At 43.1% G+C, this 27,635-nt stretch overlaps 1 protein-coding gene across 2 annotated transcripts in view; it reads left to right on the forward strand.

The window, feature by feature from the left end:
- Positions 1-27,635, forward strand: part of LOC121599219 (teneurin-m) — a 531,100-nt gene that overhangs the window by 45,489 nt on the left and 457,976 nt on the right. For both annotated transcript variants that reach the window (XM_041926851.1, XM_041926859.1), the window contains exon 3: positions 23,289-23,582. In XM_041926851.1, the coding sequence (XP_041782785.1) occupies positions 23,289-23,582 (294 nt within the window). The remainder of the gene's footprint in view (positions 1-23,288; positions 23,583-27,635) is intronic.

Below are 27,635 nucleotides of genomic sequence, written 5' to 3' on the forward strand. Positions count from 1 at the left end.
CTTTTGCGTGCTGCCCGGCCGATTTTCGGATTATTTGCCGCGCGCGCTATACGTATCCCCCACTGTACAATCGAAACTTTTTGTGTCTGTGTGTGTGTGTGTTCGGTAAAGGGAGAGCCAATCATGCTCATTATCGTCAATCGATGTGATTGCTCGGGCACAATCAGTAGCGCTGGGCTGCGGCAGGACACCGACCGTAAAGTTGACGGTGAAAACAGTCGGTTTCGGAACCCGGTTGGATGGGGCTTTTTGTTTTCCCAGCTGACCTCAAACGGAACGGCATCCCCCGGAGGGCCTCTGGCGTGCTGGGGGAGGCGGGCCCTTTCAGCACCGTGTAGAGCTGCTCAAGAGCGTGTATAAGTGTCGGGACGCGGAGTGCAGTGGATTTATTGATTAGTAGCAGAAGTTTGTTGCCGCAGTTTTCCTGCAGCCTCCGCTGTGGGTGTGTGTGTGTGTAGGATTTCGGAAAGTTTTTGGTGCAGAAGCGGCCGGTACACAGGTGGGAGATGCACAGAGACACACACACACACGAAAACCGAACAAAACGTGCGGACAGTTCATTAAGCATGGAGAGTTTGTTAAACTTCGCTGTACCCGATCCGTGTCGTGTTGTCGATCGGGTCCCACGATCCCACGGAAAGCCTGTGTGCGGGAGGGTAGTGTGTTTCGGGGAGCAAGTGATGAGAGGGATCCGGATTTTAAGTGCACTTGCACCCGCCGGAATTTGCCTAATCAATAAACAAATTTCCACTAAGCACCTGCTGCCCAGGGACGCCAGATGTGCTGCCGAAAAGGTTTCGTTGGGAGCGTTTGTTGCTAAACCTTACCGGGGGAGGGGAAAGGTGGCAATCGAAAAGGGTGGCCACTGGCTACTGGAATGCGCTCAGCCGTACACTCGAAACACTAAATCGTTGCAATGCTTTGGGTGGGGTTCGATTTTCCATCCAGTGGCAAAATCACATTCCTTTCGCCGATGGTCGGTGGCGGCGGGTGATGTATGCTTTGTTTCACTTCTCACTGCCGGACATGCTCTTTCGCATTGGGTGAGTGATTTTGGTGGTCAATGGACTGGGGGGGCCTGGAATTCCAAACTCGTACAATGAAATCGATTTGAAGCATGCGAGGGGTTATCGAGTTGAAGGGACAACTGTTTTACAGTTCATTTAAATTGTCACTGTGAGATTCTAGGCGTAAAGTTGCTTATTTAATGTAGAAGTATGTAATCTAAAAAAATTTAAATGTTTTTGAAAATTTCAGTAAATAATCGACATATGCAGCTATAGAAAAAGAAATGATAAATAATTTAAATTAAAGTTAAAATAGAAAAAAATGGCTCAATCTTGTTATTTCAATAGTAAACGTACCTATAGTGGTGCTAGTACCAATAGTGGTGGTATTGCACTAAAATGCGTCTCATACGATAAATTAACAGTAGTTAAGTTAACTACGATAGTGTGCAATGTTCTCTAGCCTTTTACAAAGGATTTAAAAATGAAATGGGGCCATTCCGTTTCTTAGTGACCGAAAAATCCATTATTTTGTAAAAATGTACCAAGATTTTTCCAAAATCCTTAGGATTTCGTAACGAAACTCATATTTTTGTTAACGTTCTAAATGATCACGTAACAACGCAATTATTAGTTTTTGAACATAATTGTTATCAAATGTTATTGTTTTTTTCAAATTCATTGGCTTTTGACCATATTTACGTATTTTTAGGTGTTTTTTTATGATAGTGCCATTATAGGTACACCAAACAGGCATGTTCCTATAGTGGTCCCAGTGCTAAAATCAATAAAGGGGCCCTTTCCGTTTGAAGTTCGTAGGCTGAAATTTCAGCCTGTCAGCTGTTTGCATTGTATAGCAGTTTTCGAGCAGCTTTCCAAGTGGGTATAATATACAAGTGGGCTTATCCCAAGATGTATGAATTTAGAAGGCTGATTTTTATCGCTTCTGCTTCTGAATGAAGATTGTAAGAGTGTTTTGAGTATTCGTCAAGCCTCCAGAAAGCTCGTTGGAGCAAAAGTTTTCTCTCGTTCTGTCAAAAAGTGATTTTCATATTTGGTTATACAAAAATACTATGAGACCACCTGGACTACATACACTTTGATTCTAGATTGCACCACCTGATCTCTTTAATGCATCTTGGGATAAATGTAAACAACACCGTGTTTTCGAGAAGGTACTCGAATCTAATTCTAGCTTTGTGGCTAGAATAATCTAGACTTAAAATTACAGGCTAGTTTTTTGTGTGGTTTTGTATGGAGTGTTTACATGATTTCAGCCTCCAACTGTCAAACTCCATACAAAAAACTAACTAGAATCGTGAAGGCCCCCAAAAACAGGTAATTTTAGATTTTTTTCGACGACATTTTTGACATGTCGTACTGTTTTCATTAAAATAAGCAAAAAAATTGAGTTCTCTGTAAGTAATTTATCAAACAAAGGCCAAAATTCGCTTATTTGGCTGAGTGAAAAATTGACTTCAAATCAAGCACACTTTTCCGGGTCGACGACAGGCTGTGCTTTAGTCAATAGTTTCATCGATCAAATTAATATTTTTTTTTACGATCGAATTACGAAAGAAATCATTATTATCGCAGTAAGCCTTGTTATTCATACGAAAACAGCTTCAAAACTAAGTTATATTGATATTGTACACTGTTTTGAGGCATTCTTGTTTCCCACCACTATAGGAACACAATACGACGACTATAGGAACCATACCACCATTACAGGTACAACGAATCAGTCACAAAAATTTTTTTCGTAAAATTTATGTGTTTCATGGTTAAAATGGTTGTGATTGCGAAGATAAAACATATTCCAACTGTTATGTGTTAAAATATTCAGAAAATGTCCTTCCTGACACTTTAAATCCATTAAAATACATCTGTACCACCACAAATTGCACCACTATAGGTACATATACCCTAATTTAAAAGAATACAAAATAAGAGAAAGTGAAATAATATGAAAATTATAAAACTGAGTGATTTTTTAAGTTATTTGATCAGTCAAATAAATAATCAAATTAATCAGATAAATCAAATAAGACTTTCAAAGTCTATTTTACGCAAAAAATAATAATAATAATAAAATGGAAACAAGAAGCATGAGAATGAAACAGAGACACAAAACATACATAATTACAAGATTAAAATAACAAAATGGTATAAAATGAAGACACATTTCAAAGGTTAAAATCTAAAGTTGATTGATGTGATAAGTACATGAGAATTTAAACAATATTTTGATGTAAAGTCATAACACAAAAGAAAGAACTTTCAAGCACACATAATTCGACCATGCCTACCTCGGCGTCATCTTGGAGCTGCTTTATGCTACGCAAATAACTTATGATGTGTGCAATCTCTGTGCTTATCTGTACTTATCACAGACCCTGAAGCTAATCCAAAGCAAACAGTTTTAAAATTAATTCAGAAGCTTTGCTGCCTTGACTTAATGCTCGTTTGATTGATTATCTTCCTTCTTCGATGCAGTTCCGTTCCGCTCTGGTGCATAATGGCTGTTCTTCTCTCTATCACTGTTGTTACAATTCCTTACTAATAGGCTTAAAGATTGTGTTGCTTTCTTTCGTTTTGAACAAACTAAAAAAAAAACACAACCTAATTCCCCCGGCAACATTACACCGAATACAACTTGCCCAGCGGATTGATGTGTATGTAAACAATATCGTTGCATTGGGTGGATGTTTTCGAACCGGTCACCGAGCACCGGTCCGGCCGATAATCGGTCCAGTTGCAATAACAGTCCCATTAGAGCGATAAGTCGAGCACAGCGAGCGTGTACCGGACGACCGACCATGGAACGGGAACGGTTTGTTGATGCAAGGATTAAAGTCTCCAACACACCAAACCGTTCGGGCTGTCTCCAAACTTACTCCAACATTGCCCGGTGTTCACTTTGGTCTTTGGGAGACCGAATGAAAACTCGCCTCTTTTGTGGCCGGTTCTAAGCCACATCCTTCTGTGCTGAGAGTGAAAATTGCAGCACGTCACCATGCGTCCCAAACATGATGCACACACTTGATGAAAAGCTGTCTCCTTCTCAATAGAGGCAGTGTGTGTTTGTGGAAAATGAAAAGAAAACATCTAGCCTGCACGCCTGTCGACTGAACATCGGTGTCTTTCGGCCGCCACAGTGCAAAGGCTCGAAACCATCTTTATTGTTTCAATTCGATGCGCACAGAGTACGGGGAGTGATGGAGCTCACAAGGTAGAAGTTTGTACGGTACGTTTTACCTGGCAAACTTGGCTTCCTGCTAAAAGCAGCAAGCCGCCTTTTTCGGTAGGCCTATTTTACGGGGTAAAAATTAATTTTCCACATTGATTCTGAATGCCTTAATCCGACTTTCACACCTCGTGCTATTCAATTTTCCGTTTTTAATAGAATAATCAACCAACCCCTTTATACGCTGTGCCACGTCTTCGGGTTTAAGCCGAAGCCTCAATCATGCTTAACCGAGTGCCGTGGGCGAATATGAGCCGGGGCAATGTTGTAGCAAACGCTTTGACATCGTCGGCTGCTTAAAACTGGATCGCTTCATGACGTGATTGTTCCACCCTCTCTCTCTCTCCCTCTCCAGCATAGATGCTCCCCGTGCGGTGGTAGGCTAATATCTTCCCCCTAGGATGAAATGAGCATCAACGCACTGGGTTCGTTCGCGAGTTTCGTTGTCATCATTTTTCTCTTAATGACTTTCACTCTTGCCACACGGAGGAAATTGGGTGAAATAGAAACATTCACAGGTTTTTGGGGGACGGCGTATACAGGAAGGTTCGTCATCCTCGTTCGCTCGGTAGACCAAAGCAACCATACTCTCGAAAAATCTTCACCAGCTTTGCACCTTCTGTTTGCAGTCTGCAACGGAGAAGAGGTGGAATTGTTTGAGGTTTGGACGATTTTTTTGCCAACAGTTTCCTCCCGCGTAACGAAGCGGCAAAATGTATCACACGTAGGTACGAAAATTAAACATTGTGTTCTGTTCCCCACAAACCATGCCCGATCGACTAGAGATAGCAAACTGTTGGGTTGCCCCGTCCCGCACAATCCCGGGGAGTGTGAGGAAAAGTTTATTAAATTAAATTATATTAAATTAAACCGTACCTCGTTGCCAATTTTATTTCGAACGGTTTTGTTCCGGTAGAGGTGGTGGTGGTACTTGTACTGTAAGCCAAAGGGAAAACAGGTTTCGGGTTTTTGGTTTGAGCAGGGCCCTTTCCCTTTGCTTTACTTTCTTTCCTTGGGTAGCTCCCCAAAAAGTTAGCTCTGCGTGGGATTTTCGTCATCATTTCTACACGCCCTCGCTTACTCTTTGGCTCGTGCTCGATCGAAAGTATTCTGAGTTTTTCTAATTCTAGAGAATGCTTAAGGGGTTAGATGCAGCACGACAAGGCTTTTGTTCAACGGGCATGGATGGCAGACACGGACGAACACAGCACTCGAATAACTATGAAATTAAATGTGAAATTTAAAACATTTAAACGCCCTGCAGTTCGACCGTAGAAAGAGGAACTTACGTCTGCCCTTTTTAAAGGTGACAAATAGTTTCTCCTTCACATGTTCAGAGATGCTTTAATGTGGTTGTGGTTGGGTTCAGGAAGAAGAGGAGCTCGATAAAACCTGTTTCCCAGATTTCTTTCCATTCTGTACCCCCAAAAGGCTATTTCCTCCATTCGAAGAATTTTTGGAAATGGATAACCATGTCACCCAACTCAACCCAACCGGGCCCCAAACATTGGTGAAAAATGTGTAACAAAATTTGGAGATTTTGGGAGCTACAGGATTAGTTTGTACTTATTAGTTTGTTTGAGAATAGTTTGCCACAGTCGTGCTCGAGCGGGACCGAAAGGGAGCGAGAGATAAGTTTTTTTTCTGTTTTCTGTTGGTACTCATTAAACAAGCCCATAAGGATAAGGGATAATGGTGATATTTTGGGACGTTTTTTTTTTTCGTTGCTGTTGTTGCCTGTTGTACCGGCTTAGTTGGGATGCTCTTATCTCCGGCCCACTCCTTGGGGTCGTATATTAGGAGCGGTTTTAATTAAAGCTTCCACTTTAGGCTTGAAATAAATTCAATAACACTGTTATTATCGCAGTGTTTTGTTTTTTTGGGTTGGTTCGGGACGGTTCTGGTTCTCTCGTTGGAGCGTAAAGAAAACGTACGATTATTGCACTCTGCTTGGTGCGGATAGGAGGCAAACAAGCCTTACGTCTTTTTTATTTCATTACTGCAATGGGATTTAAAAAAAAGGGTAGTTCACTACAAATTAGCAGCCGGAGATATTCAAAGCAATTGTTAAGCAATGAATTGCGGTGGAAGTAAAAAAAAACGTACAGTACTTTTCCTTGTGGCATTTTATTCATGCGCCTCGCTATCCAGCACCACTTCCTTAAGGAAACCTTCTGCTTGTTAGGCCGTTTGGCGAGGGCTTGCGTTTTGCGTTGTGCCACATTAACATATTACATACGTTTTCGTACCCTTTCGCTTCCTTTCGTGTGACCAGCAAATGCGAGAAAAAAGTGACGTCGTTAGCAGCTCAGAGCCTTTGTTACTCGGGGGGGAAATCTCAGCACGCAGCGGGCTTCTTGCGGAGCAGGGAGAGCAATTCGCGCACTCTTCCGTGGAACGCAAAATACAACATTGTGCCAACAGTCGTCTCTGCCCGTCGTCGTACTCAGCGCTGTGTAAAAGCTTGTAGTACGTGTGTTGACTTTCCGGCCCCGAGTTCTAGCACCAGAGAATGGTAAACATACAATTCCAACCAGTCGGCCAGCTCGTCGCCGTCGTCTTCGTGTCTGCTGGGTGCTGGGAGCCTGGCAAAAGAGCGATATTCACAAATTCGCACATCGGTTGTGAAAAAGGGCAAAAAACGGGTTGCATCGGGGGGTTGGGCTGCTGCGCTTCGCACAACGGTTTGGGGATGGGTGTTAACTTTTCGCTTTTACAAAATCCACCATCAACAGCCGAATCCGGTGGGTGGCTTGAGATGGGGAGTAGGGTTTACACAAAAGGGAAGGCTTGAATGACTGTGGAGCAAGATTTTCCGATTGTGGTTTTTGCGAGCGTGAATCGTACCGTCTTGCTGGAACGCGTTACGCTATAGAGGGGGTTGAAAGGCGCGAATTTGCGTGCAAAAAATGGAATGTGTAATCAAACAGTAGCTTTATTTGTAGTGTTTAGCGACAGTGTGCAGTAGTGTGTTGAGTAGGAAAACCAATAGCTATAGTAAAGGGAGGCTTCAAGTGAACTTATTGAGGAACTTATTGGATAATAGTTTAGATCTTTTACACCAAACTAGAAAAAATCCATGGTCAATGAATACTTATTGCAAGGACTTATTTAAAATGACTGTTACGAGCCATTGGTTATAGATATAACATGTGAAGGAATGTTCCGATATTTGCCTGATAAGTAGCATAAATTGGTCAGTAATCGAACTTTGAATTCAATTATAGCATAAATGAAATACAATAATAAGTAAGTAGTAGTAGTAGTAGAATTTTTATTTGAACATGAATTTTGTTTTTAACGCAGTACAATGTGAGTTTTCGTAATGGGTTCGATCTAGTCTTTCCTCATTATATTTAATATGTATGTAAGCTGGTCGATTCAAACGTTTCAGTTACTCAGAGGCATTTGGAATTGAGAAAAAACTTGAGTGGGAAAACTTGAATTGAGTGAGAAAACTTGATTAAGCAAAGACCCATCTCAGAAGGAAAAAAAATGCTAACTACATACTAGAATTAACCTAGCTTAGAAAAGAAATTATCTTTTTTGTTTGATCTCATCGTAACTTTTTATTGATAATAAAAATTCCAAATTTTAGACAGTAATAGGGAATAGGTGTGTTGGATAGGGATTGTATGAGAAAGGGGGATGTTATTGTATTCATGTTCATAATAAAGGTTGATTGATAGAGTTCGAAAGTTCCTGCGAATATTGCTGGCGTTCAATTGAGTTAAATATTGTTCGATTGTACTCGTATTACAACTTGTGTGAACTAAATGAGTCCTATGCCAAGGTGGAAAATTTAATATGGTTTTGAGGTATTTATTTTGACTTATTTGGAGTCTTTTTTTTTTGTGCTTTAGCGCAATAATTTTGTTTTTAAAATTGAGTTTTGATTTACGGTTTAAGAAACAGTAGGTTGAACGAAATATTTTTTCACTCTTCATGGTGGTGTTGAGTATGTGTTGTTTGAAAGTTAGAAGTTTATCCCGTGTCAGGCCCAGATACTTAATATTATTCTTCCAAGGTATATCCGAATTTTATATTTGGAGTAGTTATGTTTGGAATTTTATTAACTATAGTGAAACGCGTGAAATATATAGCTACTGACAATAATAAGCCTAAAAATTCGAAATCGACTTTATTTTTTCCTTAGAATTGAAGGGACGATGTTCCCAGCACACTATCAGAGAAGCAGTTTCACCAATAGATGGCGCTAGGAGTTGCATACTTAGCTCGAGTATGCAATTAAAAACCGGTGTAATCAAAAAAGAAACGAGGTGTTCGTTTCTGTAAAAGTGTAGACAATGAAGAATACCTTACATAAAAAAAAAATTTTTCTTTAATATTAAATTTAAAAAACTTTTTAAGTATTTTTCCCCTTGCATTTGTCTGACCCCTTGCTCGAAGCTCACAGCTTGAAAGGCCAACCAACAGTTCAGCCATCTGAAATTCCACAATCAATTTGTTAATTAAAATCAAACTCAATTGAAATTGATGGTAATGTAGTTGCGGCCAGGCCAGCACACATGCCTCTACTTTCCACTATCCCATTCAAACACTAACAGCTATTTTCCAGCAAATAGCTTCAGGCAATCGTGCGTCCCTGTGTGTGCGTGTGTACGTACGCACCCACAGCTGTTAAACGATTTATGCAGGTTTAAATATATGATTTAAATAAAATTCAAATTAATTCACGGTACAAACAAGCACCACCATAAACCTCTGTTCGTGAAGCACCCTTTTCCATTTCGGTCCCACCGTGTGTGTGTGTGCGTGCAATTTTTATTGCTACCTATCACTTGATAGTTTTTAACTTCAACACTCACTTGAAGGCCGAAGTTGATTTACATGGGTTGTGTTTTTTTTCTCTTCTTCGCGCTAAGCAAACCTAGTTTTGTTCACTAAAAAACGATACAATAAGGGTGAATCGCAAAATCTGACGCGCATGAAAAAAGGGTCGCTGACACATCTCACTAATACGCCGACCGATCGCCCTAATTATTCCCCTCAAATGTAACAACAACGGTTGAGGCTTCGACCAGGAAAAACTGGTCCACGGGCACGGCTCACCCCTTGAGCAGGCACCGACATACCCAATGTAGCTTCTCACATGGTTTTGGGTTTCATCTTTTGGGTTTGAATCGTTTGCCTTGTGCCAACAGCAGTTCTAGCAATACGGAAAGACAACTGGTAACATGGTTGGTACTGTTTCAATTTCGTTTTAGGAGGCAAAAAAATGTATATAAGAAAGAGATGAATGAAGAATTCAACCGGGATGGCTATAGGGATGAGGAACTGATTTTCCTCTGATGTAAAACCCCGTCAAAAAAGGATTCATAGTTTTAAGGGGTTTCTGTCATGTCGCAATACCGATTGGCACACACACACAAACGTACGGTACGAACGAGACCAAAAGTTGTTCTAAGTGCGTAAACGGGTAGGGCCAACTTTTGTGTACATGTGGAATGTAATGGAGGGAAAGGAAGAGGACTCGGGATCTTCCTGCAAACCCAGAGCGGTCCCAAATTGAGGACAGCAAAGTGAAAAAGGGTGTAGCTCGGCGTCTGTTATTACAGCAGTGCGGATTTATTTTATTACAACTGACGTTTCATTCGAAAACTATTTTCCCCTTTTCCGGAGGAGTGGAATCATCGGGATGGGGTGATGTTACTGCCCGAGGCGAAAAGAAAGGTTGTTAGGTATGATGAAAGATACGAATATTTGTTCGTCATTCACGAAAGACATCGCAGTGACTGGTTAATCACGAATAGATTGCTTAGGGTTTGTTGTTACTTTTTCCAATTGGTAAATTAATTTATTAAAATTCTCATTTTTTTGTGTGGGTTTTAGCTTTCCTCAGTGTATGAAGCTAAACAAGAGAAAGAGAAAGAAATGCAGTTATCTATTCAAACTGGTTTTATTCATAGCAAGCGGCTCTGTTATTTATAACCCTTTTAATCTTTCCATTCAATTCTTACACAATGAGTGTAGTGATACCTTGCCCAGAAAGAAACACAATAAGAAGACGATCCTTGTACACAGCAACAAAGCGTGCGCACTCTTATCTTCGAATTAATGGATCGTTGCTTGTTTTTTCTTCATTTTAAGAAGAATCGTCTGGTTGTCTTGGTAAGAAAATTCTAAATTTAATTGGGTAGAAGTAGAAGAAAGGTACGATGTTCGTTCTTGAGCTGTTACACTAACTTAAAGAAATGCTCTCAATAAAACTCAATGTAAAGTCAAGGAGACTCTACAGAATCAATGTAAAGTAAAATTTAATTGGAAAGTTCTGTTTATTTGTACCTATATGGTATGCTCTTTTCCAGTTAGCAATTAAAGTTGTGAAGGAAATTTTCGGTCCAAATTTAAACAATAAGTATTGCTCAGTAGGTGGCGCCCTCTAGGTGAATCGCGAAGAACATCCCTTCCTTCCAGCAGTACACTAATGAATCTAACAATTAATGTTACTAATTAATTTTTAAGATACCTTACAATGGAAATGATTCCAACTTCCCCTTCAAATTCAAAGAAACCTTGTAAAAAGCGCACTCCTACGCGAAACAGATTCAAATTAGAGGCAAGCAAATTTAAGACCACCATTTCATCGCAAGCGCAACCACACACACAAAGCACCATTGCTCTTTATTAGTACGCCTTGTTAAGCACTCGAACGACTTGCCCGGCCATCCATTGGCGGTAGACAACGAACCTTTACGACTGGCCCCGGGTAACCGTTAACGGGTACGATACCGTTTGGAAAATTAAATTTCCTTCGTTCGGCTCTCCCGTCTTTGCAAAAACCGGTCACGGCGATGGAGCATCTTTGTGGGTGGGGTGTTTGAAGTTTTACGTTCGCCGATGAAATCCTCGTGCAGTCGTGAATGGCTGCCTGCCACTGCAGCAATCAGTCCTACGGTACCTGGGCCCCTGTAACAAGTGAGTGCGCCGCACCATCGTTTGGTGCAATTTGTGGCCGTACATTTCGCCTTGACTGGCGGAAGAGATTGTGTTGGGTTTGCTTGTACGACCGAAAAAAAAAAATAAAACAACAACCATAAATAAGCACATACGAACACGAATCGTTGCGGTGTGGCTTACCACACACGGTTCTTCTTTCTTCTGGTTCTGTTTTTCATGTAGCGCAACCAGGGCACGGGCTGGAAAAACAATGGAAAATGATGGTCGGTCCGCTGAAAACCCCTTTTGCGCCGGAGTGTGCTTGAAACCCGGAAAACAAGTGTCCGAATGGTTTATATCTTAAGAAAAGCGACACCACCACTACCATCATCATCAAACGGGACCATCGTCTTCGGTTGGAAGATAATTCTTAAGTTTTTCATACCTCTTTCAGTCTGAGCGAGTTTTCCACGGGAGTGAGAGGGCGGGTCGTAAAGGGTTTCCGTCGGTTTGTGCTGATTGCAGTGTGACTTTCCCGCAGTCCAGGGTCGGGCTGCACACGACCATCACACACACACGCACACATTGTGAGCGAGGTTGTTTGGGCTTTGTTTTATGTTTTTAATGTGTACATGTTGCAGTGGTACGCTGGTAAGATGCTGCCGCCCTGATAAAGCGGCCACATTGTGTTGACTTGTTGGAGGAAGGAGAGTTTTTGCTTTCTGAAGAAAAGGACGAACCTGCCCTTACCGGGAGGTTTGGGTTTAATAATGTGTTTTATTAGGAGCTCTAGAATGAGAGGAGTGCCTCGTTACGTGTGTGTACACATCTACACACACACACACACACACACACACACACAACGAAAAAGACATGAAGCGATGTAATGAAGTGAGTCCAGGAAGCACTCTTCCGGGTTGTTTATTCCTGGAGGCTGGAAAGGGAATCTACTCCAGCGAAGACATTCGGTGTTGATACTATACTTTTGACTACCATTTGTTCGGCAAGAATACGTCCCAAAATCACGGCACCCGCGGTGAGCCATATCTTTGCACCATTTGAAATGAAAATCAACAGCACAAGCAAAAAATAATCCCATTCCAATTCGGCAGAACAGCGAAGGGAACAAGCACATTTCCCAAAGGGCACTTCACTATTAATCATTTACGATAAAGCCTCAGCCCCAGGGCGCAGGGTAAGCCTTTGGGACGCGCTTCAGATTTGTGACGTCTTTTTCTGTCGAGCTAAAAAAGAGAGAGGGAACAATGGGACAGTTTTTTTTCCTTGTTCTTGCTTCCCCTTTTTGCAGTAAAAAGGAATTAATTTCTCCATGCCAAGCCGACCAACGAACGGTACAAATGTCTTCATAATTTCCATCCGTCCTGTGGGCCTTATCGCCACCATCCGGGACAATCGGGACAATGACGAACGACAATGGAAAATGGGACCGCCGGATGATTGAGTGGCGATAATTAAGGTCCGGCAGGTTTCCCTCCCCCCAGCTCCCGGGAGGAAATGACAAAACCCGGGGGGGGGGGGGGTGTAAAAATTAGCTGTAAAACGCCAATTGACACATAATTGTCACCTGCGTTTGGTTTAAAAATTGGCTTGATTAATGGTGGCGTTATTACCACCGTTTGAAGGTACGCGCTTGAAGGAAAAAAAAAAAGCGTACAATTACAGTTTCCCATTTGCCCGTAAAACTCGAGCCCGGAAAGGTTCAAAAGATATCGACAACAATTTGTAGCTCGTTTTCGGAGGCAAATGGACGTTCTGCTTGCTCCTGTTCGCTGCACACTAATTGGCACGGTGGGTGGATTTTTCCGAGTCCGATTAAATGCGACACGTTCGGTGCGACTAATGGCTTACACCGAGGCCACATGTCGGTCCATAAATAGTGAGAGATTTAGCGCAATGGTGGGTAGGCGTCGTGAGAGGGATCATCATCGGCGTAGCTGTAGATCTTATTTCCAATCCCGCAAAGCAGAGGACTTATAAGACTTCCCAATTAACTTTCTGGCTTGTAGAAAGCCAGCAGTCCATGGCGACGAGGCCACGAGGGAGAAGGGTATGATTTTTGGACAATTTCATCACCCTTCGATTTTTGGGAAAGAAATGTGTCATTGCCGGGGTTTTGCCAAGCGGCCGATAGTTGGGTCGTTAGCGAGAAATGAAGCACCCACTGCATACTGTCTGGAGAGGCATCGAAATCACTGCTAGAATGGGTTTTGGCCCCTTGGTCTTTCCCCTTGGTGACACATTTTCTCATTTTCAGGACATTCGATAGCTATCTCGTGAACATGACGAAGGCATTTTTCGGTGACATTTGTGTGGGGTAATCAGGGTAGATAATGATTTCATTGAAAGAGTGTGCTGAAGGCTCAACGAAAGGGAAAGCGTCTGGGTGTCATGGGATTTAATGAGATTTGAGTACGTTCTAAACCTAAATATGTCGCTCTGCTAGTATTCTACGAGCATTTTCAATTCCAACAATACTTTTATCTATTTTTGCAGTCTTTCAACCCTTACTTTAACGAATTATCATTCAGTTATGGTCTCTTAAGCGCACACAGTATGCAATTTTCCATTTCGAAAGCAAATCTCAAGCACTCTCCATGGTGAGTGTGCCGCTACAAATGGCAACAAGCCGAGAAAACCCTTGTCCGAACATGGCTTTCCCAGGCTCCAAAAACCACCCGACAATGGTCGCGAATCCATTTCGCAGTGGCAGTGGCAAGCAAATTTTTACTTCCATTAACAAGATGAAATTCTGCACTGCCTATTCACAAAGGCTGGCAGTGGCAACTTGGTTCAAACTTTCTTTCACCGTTTGCGTTTTTGGCGCCGACAGACTGCGCTCGTTTGCATTCCATCCATCACCGCCAAGGGGCCGAGACCGAGTCCTTCAGCTTACGGTACGGTAAAGTCGAAATGGAAAGGTAAATATTTGCTCGTCAAATTCTACCACCACTGTACGTTGTGCAAGGATTTGCAGCACATTGACGGTGTTTTACATCGATGGCAACGGTCGTCCGTTCTGCAGCACGGTGGCCAAAGGCTGGTGCGGCGTGCCACTCGTGTGTTAAGTGAAATTCCTGCTGCTAAGCTAACAACAAGCGGCCGACGAAGGCATTATGGTACACGCGCGCGCCCGCCGGAAAGGTGCCATATTGCCAGCAAGCGGCAATCGGTCTAATTGAATCACAGCAGCGCGTAACGACTCCTCGACGGGGTCACATCGCCGTCTATCTGGCGATTGTTTTCAAAGGGAGAATTGTTTCAAATCGGTTCGAAAATTCGATTCGTATCGAGTACGTGGCCACGGGTCGACGGCTGCCACACAGTAATAAGCCTAAGAGGATTTCTGTTAGTGTTTCCAGCTTCTTCGCGCACACGACTCGCCCCCGGAAACGGGCGTCGAGTGTGGCACGTGCCGGCGCTCACTTATCATACTTTTGGGTAATGTTTTCATCTCTTGACTCGCACAATCGAAGGAAGAAAGACCCCTTGCTTTAGAGAGTCAATCTGTAGCTACAATCAGACACATTGAAGAAGATCACAGTGCAAAAATCACAGAAAGAATATTCTAAAACACGATTCGATCGCAAGAATTGGCTCGATGTAAGCTTATCAGCTGTGAACGTTGGGAAAAGCATCGCTCCAGAACAGAAGTGGTCCGTAATCATTACAATGCATTAACGTGAAAAGTCACCCGCAACACTTTCTTCCCATCGCAGCGACTGTCGCAGCGGATCAACGGAGGACAAATCCGGCTCATCACACGGCTGGTCGTACCAAGGGTGGCAACAAATGGGAACGTTAAATCGCGCACGCGATTGCAATCGGAAGCAGTGTCGCTGCTCGTGCAGCGCCGTACGTCGTGCGAATTGCACCATGTGTCCGTAGTGGCATTTTAAATCCCGACCAGCTTAATGGTGGTGGTCGTGGTCGTTTGAGAAGGGGTGATATCATCACTGCTGGCAAGAGAAAGGAGATGGCTGGTTGCATTATGGACAAGAAGAGCACACTTTGTGCACTGAGTGCCTTGGGGCGAGTGACGTTTTTGATGGATTAAATGCCAGTTAGTGCGAGGTGGAGGAAGAACGCGCTGATTATTTCTTGAGGCAGTGGAGCAAACATTGTTGCAGATTGAAGAGTTAAGCTGGAGAGCTCTGTATTAAAAGTATTGTTTGCTGTTTTTCTTTCCAATCTGCTTCCATCTCGCAATTCCATTTCCCTTATTACACCTCATTGGCATGCTAATCTCTGCGTTTATTACCTTTAAACGATTGGTTTAGGTAAATAGGAACCATTCCATACATTGATTATCAATCAGAAGCATTCCCACACGGGAACATCCCACAAGAATGAATTTTGATTTGAATTTTGTTGACACAATCCCGTTCCCTTTTGAATATACATTTCAATCAATTTACCAGCGCAGGAATATTTCCATGATGGAGAGCAAATTTTGCTTCCATCGTTAATCGTGGCACTTTTCTTATCAAACCAGCGAGAGACATCACACATCCACCGGCGGAAATAATGCCTTTTACGGTTGAGCTACCGTGGTGGAATTCATTTCCACTTGGGAGTTGGGTGCGTCGAAACACCACGAAACAAACGCCACGCACGATTTGTAACATTTAAATATGGCGCATTGTGCCTTAGATTAGACGCTTGCTTGCTTAGCGGTGTGCAGTGAAGTGGGATGATCCAGGCAAGTGAGAGTGAAAGAGAAAAAAAAGAAACTCCCCAAGGAAGCACCACGTGTGTCGTTGGAGGAATGGGAAGACTGGCTTTATTCAAATTTTATGAGCGCACACATTTTGTTTGCACGTTTGCACAGCTTGACGGTTGACGGCTTATTGGTTGCGTGTAAGGATGCGGCCGTTTTTCCCCATGCTCATCCTCAAAGATAGTTGCCGTAGAAAGGTGCTCAATCCAATCGAATCAATTCGCACTTTTTGGCATAAATTGTGCTTTCTTTCTCTGTCACCTAAGGGGATGGAGGGGCGTTTGTCGCTTTGCTTCGCTTTTCAATCACGTGGCCACGAAACAAAACAACGCGAAAGCAGCAGGTTTGTCCCTCCGACGTTTTGTGTGATTTACCATACGCCCTCGTCAGTCAGTCAGATTTTCGTCACCGAAAATTGGGTTCAATTGTGCTGGGGCTGTGTCGTTTTTTGTTTTTCTCGCACTTTTGTACCGAAAACGTGGAAAAACGAAATCCTTCTTAACGTCAATTTCACCTGTCACACGCAACGACACGCGGCGACACTCTGCAGCCGTTGAATAGTGCGCTACTTTCCCCCAGCAGTGGGATGTTGTATGAGTGCAAATTTGTATAATTTTGCATCCTATTTGGGCGTTCGCGAAAGAAAAAATGGCAATCGCAATCGCTGCACCCTTTAAAGCGTCCCAACGCCGGCTAAGCCTGGTCGGATGAGTGAGTGTATGTACAGCTCGTTGTGTTCTAACTGTGCATGGGAAAAAGTCCACACAAAAAATGCTTGCGACAGAAACGAAACGGTGGTCCCCCGAAAACAAAAACCTTCCCTGGCAGCAGGAAGCAGACGTTTCACACCTGAGTGAAATGCTGGCAGCGAGCTGACGTGTGGAGCGGATGACAGTGGCAGAACGGGACGCACATCCCGATACGGGAGAAGGCTGGCTGAAAACAATCATAAATATTTCATGAAGACTAATCTCATTGAAATTCAGCGTGTTATGGCAGCAGTTGGCGCGAGGTTTACAGGTCCCGGCTGCCGCCCTTCCCTCCCACCCCAAAAAAATTTGCACCCAGGGAAAACAACGGTGGAAAATCACTCACCCGGTTGCTCGAACGGGAAGAAGATTGAGAAGACAGAAGGATCATCCCGCGACAGTGTGTGTGTGCGTGTGTATGACGCCGGAGGAAATATCGCACGCAAGAATGCGCTAAAAATTGAGTGTGAAATAGACATTTCCTGCATTCGAGGTTATGAAAACTCCGCACACAAAATGCGCCCTTTTTGCACACTTTTTTTACAGCGCGAAATGTTCTGCAATACGGTGGTGAGGCACACAAAAAAAATGGAAGAAATCAAACGTTATGGTTTTGGCATCGTTTACAGCTCTTTGTCAAAACACAAGCATAACCTGCCTGTTTTGTTGACTTGCCCGCTTGCCAAAACAAATTAAGTCACACCGAAAGCTGGTGGTGACGCTTCTCTGTGTGTGTAGATGTGTTGCTGGTGCGCTCGTATCATAAAACATTCGGGAAGAGGGGTTGGAGCAAAAAATACCTAAACGTATACGGACCCATTTCGATTCACTCCCGCGTGTCGCGTGTCTTTCTAGCGTTTATGATTAAAATCATAAATATTACCGTGGTACAAAATGTGGCACTTAATCATGTCAATAAAGCACCCATCGTGTGATATGATGTGGCGTGAGTGTTTGTTTTTTCCCCCCGCTCTCTGTCGTTTGTTTAGGAGATAAACGGTAGATCAGCTTTGAGAGTTTGGGGAACAAAAAAAAAACGTATTTGAAGATGAGATGTCAAGCAGGTTTGCTTTTTTTTAATAATCTCGCCGAAGGAATGTCTCTTGAAGCTGACAAACACACCCGTGCGTAGATTTGTAGAGCGTTTTAATAGTGGGTGGATGTGTGAAAGCTGCTGTCAATTGTTGCAAGGATTAAAATTTATGAAGTTGAGTGTCATCGGGAGGCAAACAATCAGGAAAATCGTTTTAGGATGATTTAGATTTTTTTAAGCAAAATTCATACAACTCGTCTTTCAGCATTCCTGAACTACAATCTTCTACTGTTCATAAAACAGCCACTCTTTACACGCACACAATCTGCAACCTAAACTTTCCCCGAACAAAAGGCTTGAAATGGCGAAAGAAAATTGTCAAATTTATCACCAACCAATATTAAAGCCAACTTCCTTCCTAAACTAAAAAGCCGTTTGTCGGTTTCCGTGACGAAAGAAAACGAACTTCTTCACGACAGAAATTACGCCTTCAATTACGCTTCTTCAATTCGCTTCCGCCAACCGCACCTTGTGTGTGCATGGTGAACGGCCCCGACATTTCACGCTTCGGAACAGAAACAAAAGGGGTGTTGCAGCGGTTCCCCATTTCCTTCAATCGGTATTTGTGATGTAATACTGGTTGAAAGAAGTATTTCTTACCCACCGAAAACCCCTCTCCCGTTATACACTTTCTAATGAATTAAAATAATGCTACCACCGCACGGGGCTGGTAAGCAGCTGCTGACGGCGACAACGTGTTTTCGGTGGTTACCGATCGTGTTGTTAGTGGGCGAGAAGTGGGTTGTGGGAAAACTCCGCCGAGCAAGCAAGGTATTTTTATTGGTGCCAAACATAAATTCCAATAGTTGTTTTAAGCGTGCCTGAGCAACGAGCAGGTTGCAGGTTTTGTTGGGCTCGCTGTTTTTTCGTACAGCGAAGGGACTGTGTTCGCGTTGTGGCGGCTCGTTTTCCGGTTGATTTTCGGTGGGCAATAAATAATGTTAAATTAAATTTGGTTGGCAGCCGTCGGGGACGGGGTTTGCGGTGGGTGATGCAAATTTATTGAGACGGTGTTTTTATCGGCTGGCTGTTTGTAATGGTCTGGAGGACGCATTTTACGGGGAGCATGTTTCATTCAAATTCCATTTGACAATTGATGAATAACGTTATGATTGTTCAAGGTGGTTGAGGTGGTTGGTTTGGAAGAGAAATGGTGATGGGAAGTTTTTCGATGAGTGGTAATACTTTAATGTCGTTTTATTTGAAATATTACATTTTATCCTATGTATTATCACAGGAACGATTAAGAACTTCAGACTTAATTCCTCTAACATAGATTCAACTACAGAACATCTCTTGAATTATAGATATCTTTAATAGGATATGATTAACATTTGAACAAGTAGAAAAGGGCTATTATTAGTTTAAAGAGGCTGTTGCCAACCTTAATTTGACATTCTACGGAGAGCTGAGGTCCTACAGAAGCTCGAGAGCATAAAAAACTTCGTTTGAAGAATACTTCATTGCTTTGACCCCACTCAGAATTGGATCTAGCAAAATTCATTTTCTATATATTAAAAAAAAATCAAAATAAACCTTACATCTGCATGTCACCAACAATTTATTCCAATAACTGTGATGCACAATAAAACCGGCATAATTTAACGTAGATGATATCTTTAATCGATAAGAAGCCATCATCAAGCATCGCTTCTCTTAGCAGTACCTAAATATCTCCATAACTTATCAAAATCCTGCCCTGGTAATCGATCCTTTTCCGTTCCACTAGGCTCACCTTCATTAACCGTGCCCATTGTGCTTCTCATAACAGCATGCGCCGCACGATGCATTATGTTTATGCAAATTTTGATTACCCATTCGTTAAATTGTCCATGACACGATGTCGGGAATTGGAAGGAAAATTTCGACCAGCACCAGCATCAAATATGGTTCCTACTTAATCTCACGTACACATACACACACACGTACAAACGAATTCATCGGTAATGTTTTCCACGTGTCCCGTGCCTGGGCGCGTTCCCATTGTAACTTGATCCGGCTTTACTTGCCGTCCAATCGTTGCAGTAAATCTCGCCACGCCACGTAGGATGGTAGAATTGCAAACGTTGCTGTGAACCGTGACACATACACAACAACGTTAAAAAAACGCACCAATTTCAGTGTAAAAAAAACGATTTTCATTTCGTGGTGCATTCGTCCTTGAAAGCGGATAAAACGCGCGGCAGAAGGTAACCCAAATCGGAAGGTTCGCTTAGTTGCTGCTGTGGAGGAAAAAAAAGGGGAATTAACAACATTATTTACAAACAACGTCTCATAAACGCTTTCAAAACAGCCGCTGTCGGTTTGTTACGTTTGGGTAATTGTTTTTTTTTTTCGTATTTTTGCTTATCCAGAAACGTGTACTGCACGTGATGGATTATTAAATAGAGAGAAAGAGAGAGAGAGAGAAAGTTTGTTCCTTGTTTTCCCCCTGGCAAATGGGAAAGAAAGACCCATCGACACCGAATACGGCTAATGAACCCGCCGAAGGGTGTGTAACGGTTTGGTGGTTTGAAAAATGAGCACCACCGGGCGACGACAAAATGTGAATTGAATCGCAGTCAACTGCATAATGCCAAAGTCGGTACTGCACCGGTTGGTAGGTAAACAGCAACGAGTCCCCTTGGCGAGCGATCGCGTAACACCAATGACCACCGGGTGTAGCAAAGCATCGGCAGGGACGTTTTTCATCCCATCCCCGCCACGTTGAAGTGACAATTTCTTTTTTTTTTTGTTACCATCCCGGGAACACCTCGAGGCCCTGCAACAGAAGTAATAATGACGGCAGCAACATACCGAGGGTTGATCCCCGTTGAAAGGTGCGGATTGGTGTGACCGAAGCTACGGGAATCAGCGAGAAGCACCCTACATGCACATGCACCCAGTTGTGAATGCAGTTTTTGTTTTGCACACGATGGCAGCGATGTAATAGGGACACTGTATCTCCCTCTCTTTTGATTATTTCATATCGATCAATGCGTGTACAGTGAAAGGACCGATGGGCGGAAACTAGACGAGCACGATAATGGAACAGTGGATGACTATATTTCTACCGAGCGCTGCCGCATACAGGCCGCAGCATCCAAGGAAAGACCCTCTCCGCTGTATGTGCGGCACAAATACTCACCCGAAAGCGACATTAAAGCAAGACGCTAAAGAGAGAGAAAGAAAAAAATGCAACCGGAAAAGCGGTAGTGTTACACAATCCACGTCCTGACCTTGCGCCGTGTTTTCATTTCACGCCGTGCGTAAGGGTCCTTTTCGGGGTTCTGTGCATGTGCGTTTGTGTGTCCCACTGTCACTCGGTGCTATTAACGTCACTTTGTCGGGTGATGTACGGCGTTGCAATGGGATTGAGGCCCGTCAAGTCGGGCCCAAAAATTGTCCATTTATGGGTGAATCTTTTTTGTTGTTCTGGCTGCTGCTGTTTCTGTGCGCTTCCGAACCGCGATTGATGGCATTTGTTTTGAAAACCCCCCGAGGGTGCAAACAAGGTGCGATTGAATGCAATTTTGTGTTTGTAACAATGACACGCAAAGGCACATTTCGCTTCAGGCAAGACAAGGCTGACGGAGAGAGAGAGAGAGAATTTGCCATATAAAGGTTTTTTGTGTATGAAAGGTGTGAAAATGTATATCTGCTTTATTTTTGGCGTGAATTCTATGCTTTTGTGTGGAAAGAAATCCGAGCTTAGCGTAATTTTATTTCACAGTCTTTGCCCGAGGTGGTTTTTGCTTTGATTTAGAAGGGTGCTCATCGAGTTTTGAACCTTTTTGATAGAATTGTGATTAAAAATAACAAGTTTAAAATTTTGGTTTTAAATTATTTTAACCATTTCTTTCTCATCCATTCTGATTTGACCTTTAGGTTTGTCTTTTTTGTCATATATTTTTGAGATTATAAATTCCACATTTTTGTTATTATTTTCACTATCTAATGGTTCTAAAATGTCAAAATGAATTGTTTAAATATTGAACAGAATTAAATAAACACGTATTAGCAACATTCATTCGACTCGATATTGTTGCCTGGGAATCAACGACGGAAGGTTTGGAAATCTCACACATAGATGGCGCTAGTAGCTGTGGTTCGGTTTTCGGAAAAGGAATCGCATCTTGTAGAATCAAATTGTGTTCTGTTAACGATTTTTATAAAAAAAAAGTTCTTTCAGGTGCGATACATTGTTTAACATTTATTAGTTTATTGGTTGCTAAATTCAACTTAATAATTTTACTAATATTGCGCAAATTATAAACCTTCGATGCAACTAAAATACTAAGCTAATCGCTCGTGAAGCAGTTATTGTTCATCTCACAATACTAAATGTTTAATTAAAACACCACCAAAAGATAATCCTATCTGAAAGCGGTAAGCGTACTACTTTTACTTCCACACAAATTCTCACAGCCTTCCACAACCTTAAGCCGAAACCCGAAGAGGTTAATCTTTTCCACCCTTTCGGCAAGCGCAATCGCTCGAAACCGTACCATAGAGTCGGGGTGAAAAGGGCCCCGATTTTGAATTAAATCCTTCCATTCCTACCGACCGGCAAAAAAGCGCGACTAATCCTACGGTGCGATTTTAAACACCATTTTAACTATTGCAGCAAAAACAGGCTTCCCCGCAGGGTTTTTTTTTGTTCTCTTCTTCTAACCCATCGCAAATAGCGAAACGAACGACCTTCAAAATCCGTTACGGTGGGGTTTAGCTACGCGAAACACGAAGCAAAGCTGGCATCGATGGCGCTAGGCTCGAACGCACCCGGATGCGCGTAACGGGAGCAATAAAAATAAATTAAAATCAAATTGCACTATCAAGCGAGGTTCGGTGCCGAAAATCGTAGCATCGGTTGGTGCAGCTTGTGGGACGCAGAGTCCCGAATGGCGAACTGCCTCGGAAGAGGAGGCACTGCACACGCATAACCCCAAACTCGTCCCATGGACGGTGTATGCTTTCCACCGGCAAGGGCTGAGAAATTAATCGAAAACAAATTTGATCTGTTATCTCGGCTGAGAGCCATTAAAAGCGTAGTTGCCGTTCATTTTCACCATTCCCGGGCGTGGTGATAGTGGTTTGGCGGCCGGAAAGGGCAATGAGGATGGGGGTCATATTTCAAACTTCGATCGGTCTGTGTCGGTGCGGACGAGTCGATACACTCGCAGTACGCACTTGGGCTAAATTCCGGTCATTGCGAAACGATCAACTCCTGTAGAGACGAGCAGCGAGATCCGGGTTGGCTTATCCATTGGATGCAATTTCTTGAAGTGGCCCAAGGGTAAGGTCGGTGGAGGGGAAATTAAATGAAGGGAAAAAGGTGCCGTATTTAGTTATCGACACGTAGGTGCATTATTTGGGTCAACATTGCCAGTACAAGATGAGGAGAGCGAGAGAGAAAGCTCCTATCCTATCGCATCGCTGATGCGTTTTAATCGCCTCCAGCAACGCACCAATATTTGCTTATCATTTAACAAGCAAAGCCCACATGCTTCTGCCCCGAATGTGCATACACACTTTTACACCCTTCCTTCTCTTCTCCGTGTTGCTTCTTTGGCAGGAAAATCGCGCCACTATCCGAGATACTCGCTCAACAGCTCGGACAACGAGGACAGTCCGATCCATCGGTCAATCTACGCCCAGCCGTACAACGCCATCGGCACGGCCGAAAGACAATCAAATTTCACTTACCGCACCGCCAAGGGCGGCAACGTGCCCGGGGCGATCGGCCCGGCCGCCACCACAGTCAATCCGCTCACCCTCAACACACCCTCGTCCGAGAACGGTTCCAGTGCGACGCTGACCGACGCGGAAGCTTCGCTCGCCCGGGAAAACACGCTGCTCGTCAATAACGGTAAGTTAAACAAGGGGAAAACGAGAGAGAGTAGGAGGAGGTTTTGGGAGAGCCTTTGTTTTGCAGCATTTCTTCATATTTCTTTACGCTGGCCAATCGTCACAGGCACAGATGAGTTCGGTTTACGCATTTCGTGCGGTAAATGGTTGTTGCTGAGTGCCGATGGCGAGTTGATGAGCTCAATATGCGTTTGGGGGATTTTTATTTTTTTGTGGCTTTTAGTTGGATTCTTTGGTGCAGAATACAGATGGTTGAAGTGAACAATTATAGCTAATCGGAGTTTTATTACTGCTGATGGGATTTATATTAGCCCATTAGAACAAAAGGAACGAAGCAAAAATGAAGGATGTTGTGGTTCTTTATTCACGGAGAGCATGGTTTCACTCAAACGAAGAACAAAGTGTGAGAAGATGTTGGTTGTGGGATACTTGCTCTGAACGTATCTTTGTTGTACTTCAGATATTGAATTCATACCAATCCTTGTACTCATTTTGAACTAATACCCGCTCTGAACAGATCTTGTATTTATACCGGTTGTAGAATAGATTCTGAACCATTTCTGGTAAAAACCTTGAACTCCTACTAGTCTGAAAACTGATCTCTAACTCATGCAGCTCCTTTGATCCCTTATCGTTTTTGACTTCAATACTGAAGCTGTGTTCGCTTTGGAGCTAATCAGGGACCCAGAAAGGACTTGGAATTAATTCTAAGTCCATAGGTCCATCTAAATCCATAGGCCTACGTATAGTTTCTTAACTCCTACATGTCCAGAACCTGGTAGTGAACCATACCAGCCTTGGAGATGATGCTGAACCTGTGATCATTCTAGTCCTTGAACTTTAAAATTACCAATACTAATCCTGAAACTGATATTTGACGTTCGATCTTTTGTCTGAGATGCTTTCGTTATTTCGATCCAATTTAAAAACTGCACCTCAAACTGTCTCAGTTCAGGAACGAATCGAGAACCTGTCTCTCTTCAAAAACCAATGCAGTTCTTACTTCAATATCGTTCCTAGCAATATTTTTAATATGACAGAAAGCTACACATTCTAACAGTTTTTAAGGTTTTAATCCAAAGACACGTTAATTGAATTGGTACGTTAAGGCCTTTGAAATCTATTAAATTTACCTTATAATACCTCCAGGTATATGAAAAAAATCCCTTCACCTGAAATAAAAACACTTCAACAAAAATTAGGCGTTTGATTTAACACAAAGTCCAAAACTATTAACCTACCTCGTCTGCGCCAAAGTTACTCCAAGCTTCGTATAATTACCGCTCAAAGTGTCTTTCCTCCCAAATGCACGCACAGATACACAGACACACGGAGTTTAAAGCTCATCATGGTAAATTATGAAACAGAAACTTTTCACATCGCTTGGCCAACCGCCAATTGGCATTTAATCTGTGTTGGCTGTGTTGGCTTGCACCCCTCCTCAATGTGTCCCTTTGCGTCCTACAGGGGATACAAACCCGTCGCTAGCTGGATTCAAATACTTCTACGCCTGCTGAGTCCAATGCCGACCGATGGTGCTGGTGCGAAAGATGAGCTTTCGCCCAAGAAAAGCATAAGTCCGGTTGGTCACTGGAAGAGCACTTTCCTTCACCCGTTTCCCCTTTCTGATACCGTCGTGGTGGTGAAGTGAATAATAAATTCTACGGAAGTCAATTATTTCCCACAGGATTTATATTTGTGGTCACACCGACTGTCCCTGGGTTTTGGAGGCAGCGTTGGTAGAGAAAGAGAGAGAGAGTCGAATGACATGCTTCCGGGGTGCCAACGATAGTTTTGGTCAGTGAATGCCATTGCAGTTGCAGTAGGGGGGAAGGTGTTGGACCATTCCATACCGAAGTCGGAAGCATTCTTTGGTTTGGCAAATGTCTTCAGTGTGGTTTTTCGGACTCCCACCCTTTCCTCCTCAGAAACAAGAGCAGTGTTCGTGCAGGTAGAGAGTTTGCCGAATTCGTTGCGATGAAATCAGGTACATGTTAACCACAAAGTAATGGCCACCTGCAAATTCTGGGCAAAAATTACAATTTTACAGTACACCAATGAGCACCAGGGACAGCCCCAGCGTCGTAAAGAGTCGTGTAATTGGCCATTGGACAACAAAGCCGAATGCAATTTTGATGCAATGTTCATTGCATTTCGGGATGCAATCTGCGTGTGCTCCATGTTCATCACATCCCAGACGATCGGTGTGAGCCCATATGAGTCGAGTGGGCTCATACAAAAGATGCCATTTTTAGTGGGTGACGCTCCCTGTTCCTCCTCCAGACCAGATGAGTGTCGAGACCGAGCCGAAGGATTCATCAAGGGAAAAACGAGCCACTTTACCGGGACGTGAGTCGGCAACACCTCATCCAAGCGGGGGGCACTAAAGTCTAGCGCCACACGCCTCAATCGCAAAGAAACTGTGCGGAGAAGGTGGACACAAAAAGGAAGGACACACGTACAGACAATTTGCGAATCGTCTCGTTGAGTAGCTCTTGCACACTCTCCGTCTGTCTGGGCTGAAGGCAATTACAGAAACACACACACATTCTCAGCACCATCCCCGCCTTGCGTTGGGAGAAGACTCTAAATCCAATAATTTCTTTGAATGGATTTTAAATTAAGGTGCTTATTTGAATGTTCTCCCAGGAGTTACAGCTCGGGTGCGTTCAGGGCTTGGTGTGAAGGTTTCGGTACAAAAATTCTATTTCGCCTCAATTTTGTGAGGAAAATGGGAAAACTCCTCCGGACGGACAGCATCGCTTAAAGCTGCTTTTAAGGCAATGGGAGCAAAAAAAAAAGAACGGCGCAAAGAAAAGGACGTGAGAGCTGTCTGTGTTAAAAGTGGGAATAAATATTGCCCCCCCCTAGAATTTAATCCCGTCTAAAGCGAGTGGTGAAACACGGGCACAGCATCCTCGAAGGTGCACGAAAATTACCCGCTTGCGTGAGAATAAAATGCACCTGGATGGAGTTTTCGCCTGTAAATAGGGGAAAGGTTTGCCTGAACGGATGACGCACAGTGCTGTCTTTTCGGAGTCGTTTTATTGTTTCATTGTCTTACTGGTGGTGGTAATGAATGGGTTGTTTGTATATTTAATTGCAGTTTAAAGATCAATCATTTTAAAAACAGGTTAAGATGACGAAAAGTTAAGATTAGTTTAAGCGTTTTTATTTGATTTATATTTGTTTAACTAACAATAACAAAGTCTTATATCGCAAAAATAACTACAACTGAAGCTATATGGAAACATAGTGTATGCAACAGCTTGGACGTGCAGTATGGTAAGCCACATCAATGCAAAGCATCCCGTTCCCGGCAACAAATATTCATACCGTTCGGTCGAACACTGTTTGTGCAAGTGCAAGGTGATGTTTTTCAATTGCATGACACGAAGCATCATGGTTAGCAGCACGGCACAGGCAAGGGCTGTGCGCCTCGGTGTGTGGTGCGGAAGGCATAAACCAACCGCAACCGAAACGGATGCTAAATCGTTCGAATGTCGAATAAACATGCAAGTGTAGCGCAAATCGTAAGCTGCCGGGCTGCCGTCGTAAGCAGGATTTTATTTACATCATCAATCATTGTCACTTGCATTGACTTTCATGTTTTTCTGTGCGCACCGGGAGGAACACCTTCTGGTGGGATTTGTGGTGGATGTGTGTATAGGAGTGAAAGAAGTTCTTGAGTGGAGCAGCAGAGGGCGCATTCGTGAGGTGGCCGGTTGCAGATTGCGGGCATCATTCCGAGAACGAGAAAGTATTTTGCAAACATACGAAAGTGGGCAGCCAATTCAGTTCAGAGATAAATGGTACGCGTTGGTGGCTGCTGTTGTGTTGTCTAAGTGTGTCTTGCACTCCGACAAGAGATGTGGCCCGGTATGGTGATGATGACGATGCACCCAGATGGTTGGGTAAAAGGGTTTCCCTTTTTTCCACTTAAGATTACCAGATTTGATTAATTCTTGTTGGATTTCAACATTTAATGAACGATAAAAAGTCCATTTAAGGAGAGCTTTTGGATATTTACAAAAAAAAAAAATTGTAATTTAGT

Source organism: Anopheles merus, chromosome 3L (genome assembly GCF_017562075.2).
Source record: "Anopheles merus strain MAF chromosome 3L, AmerM5.1, whole genome shotgun sequence".
Taxonomy (NCBI): Eukaryota; Metazoa; Arthropoda; class Insecta; order Diptera; family Culicidae; genus Anopheles; species Anopheles merus.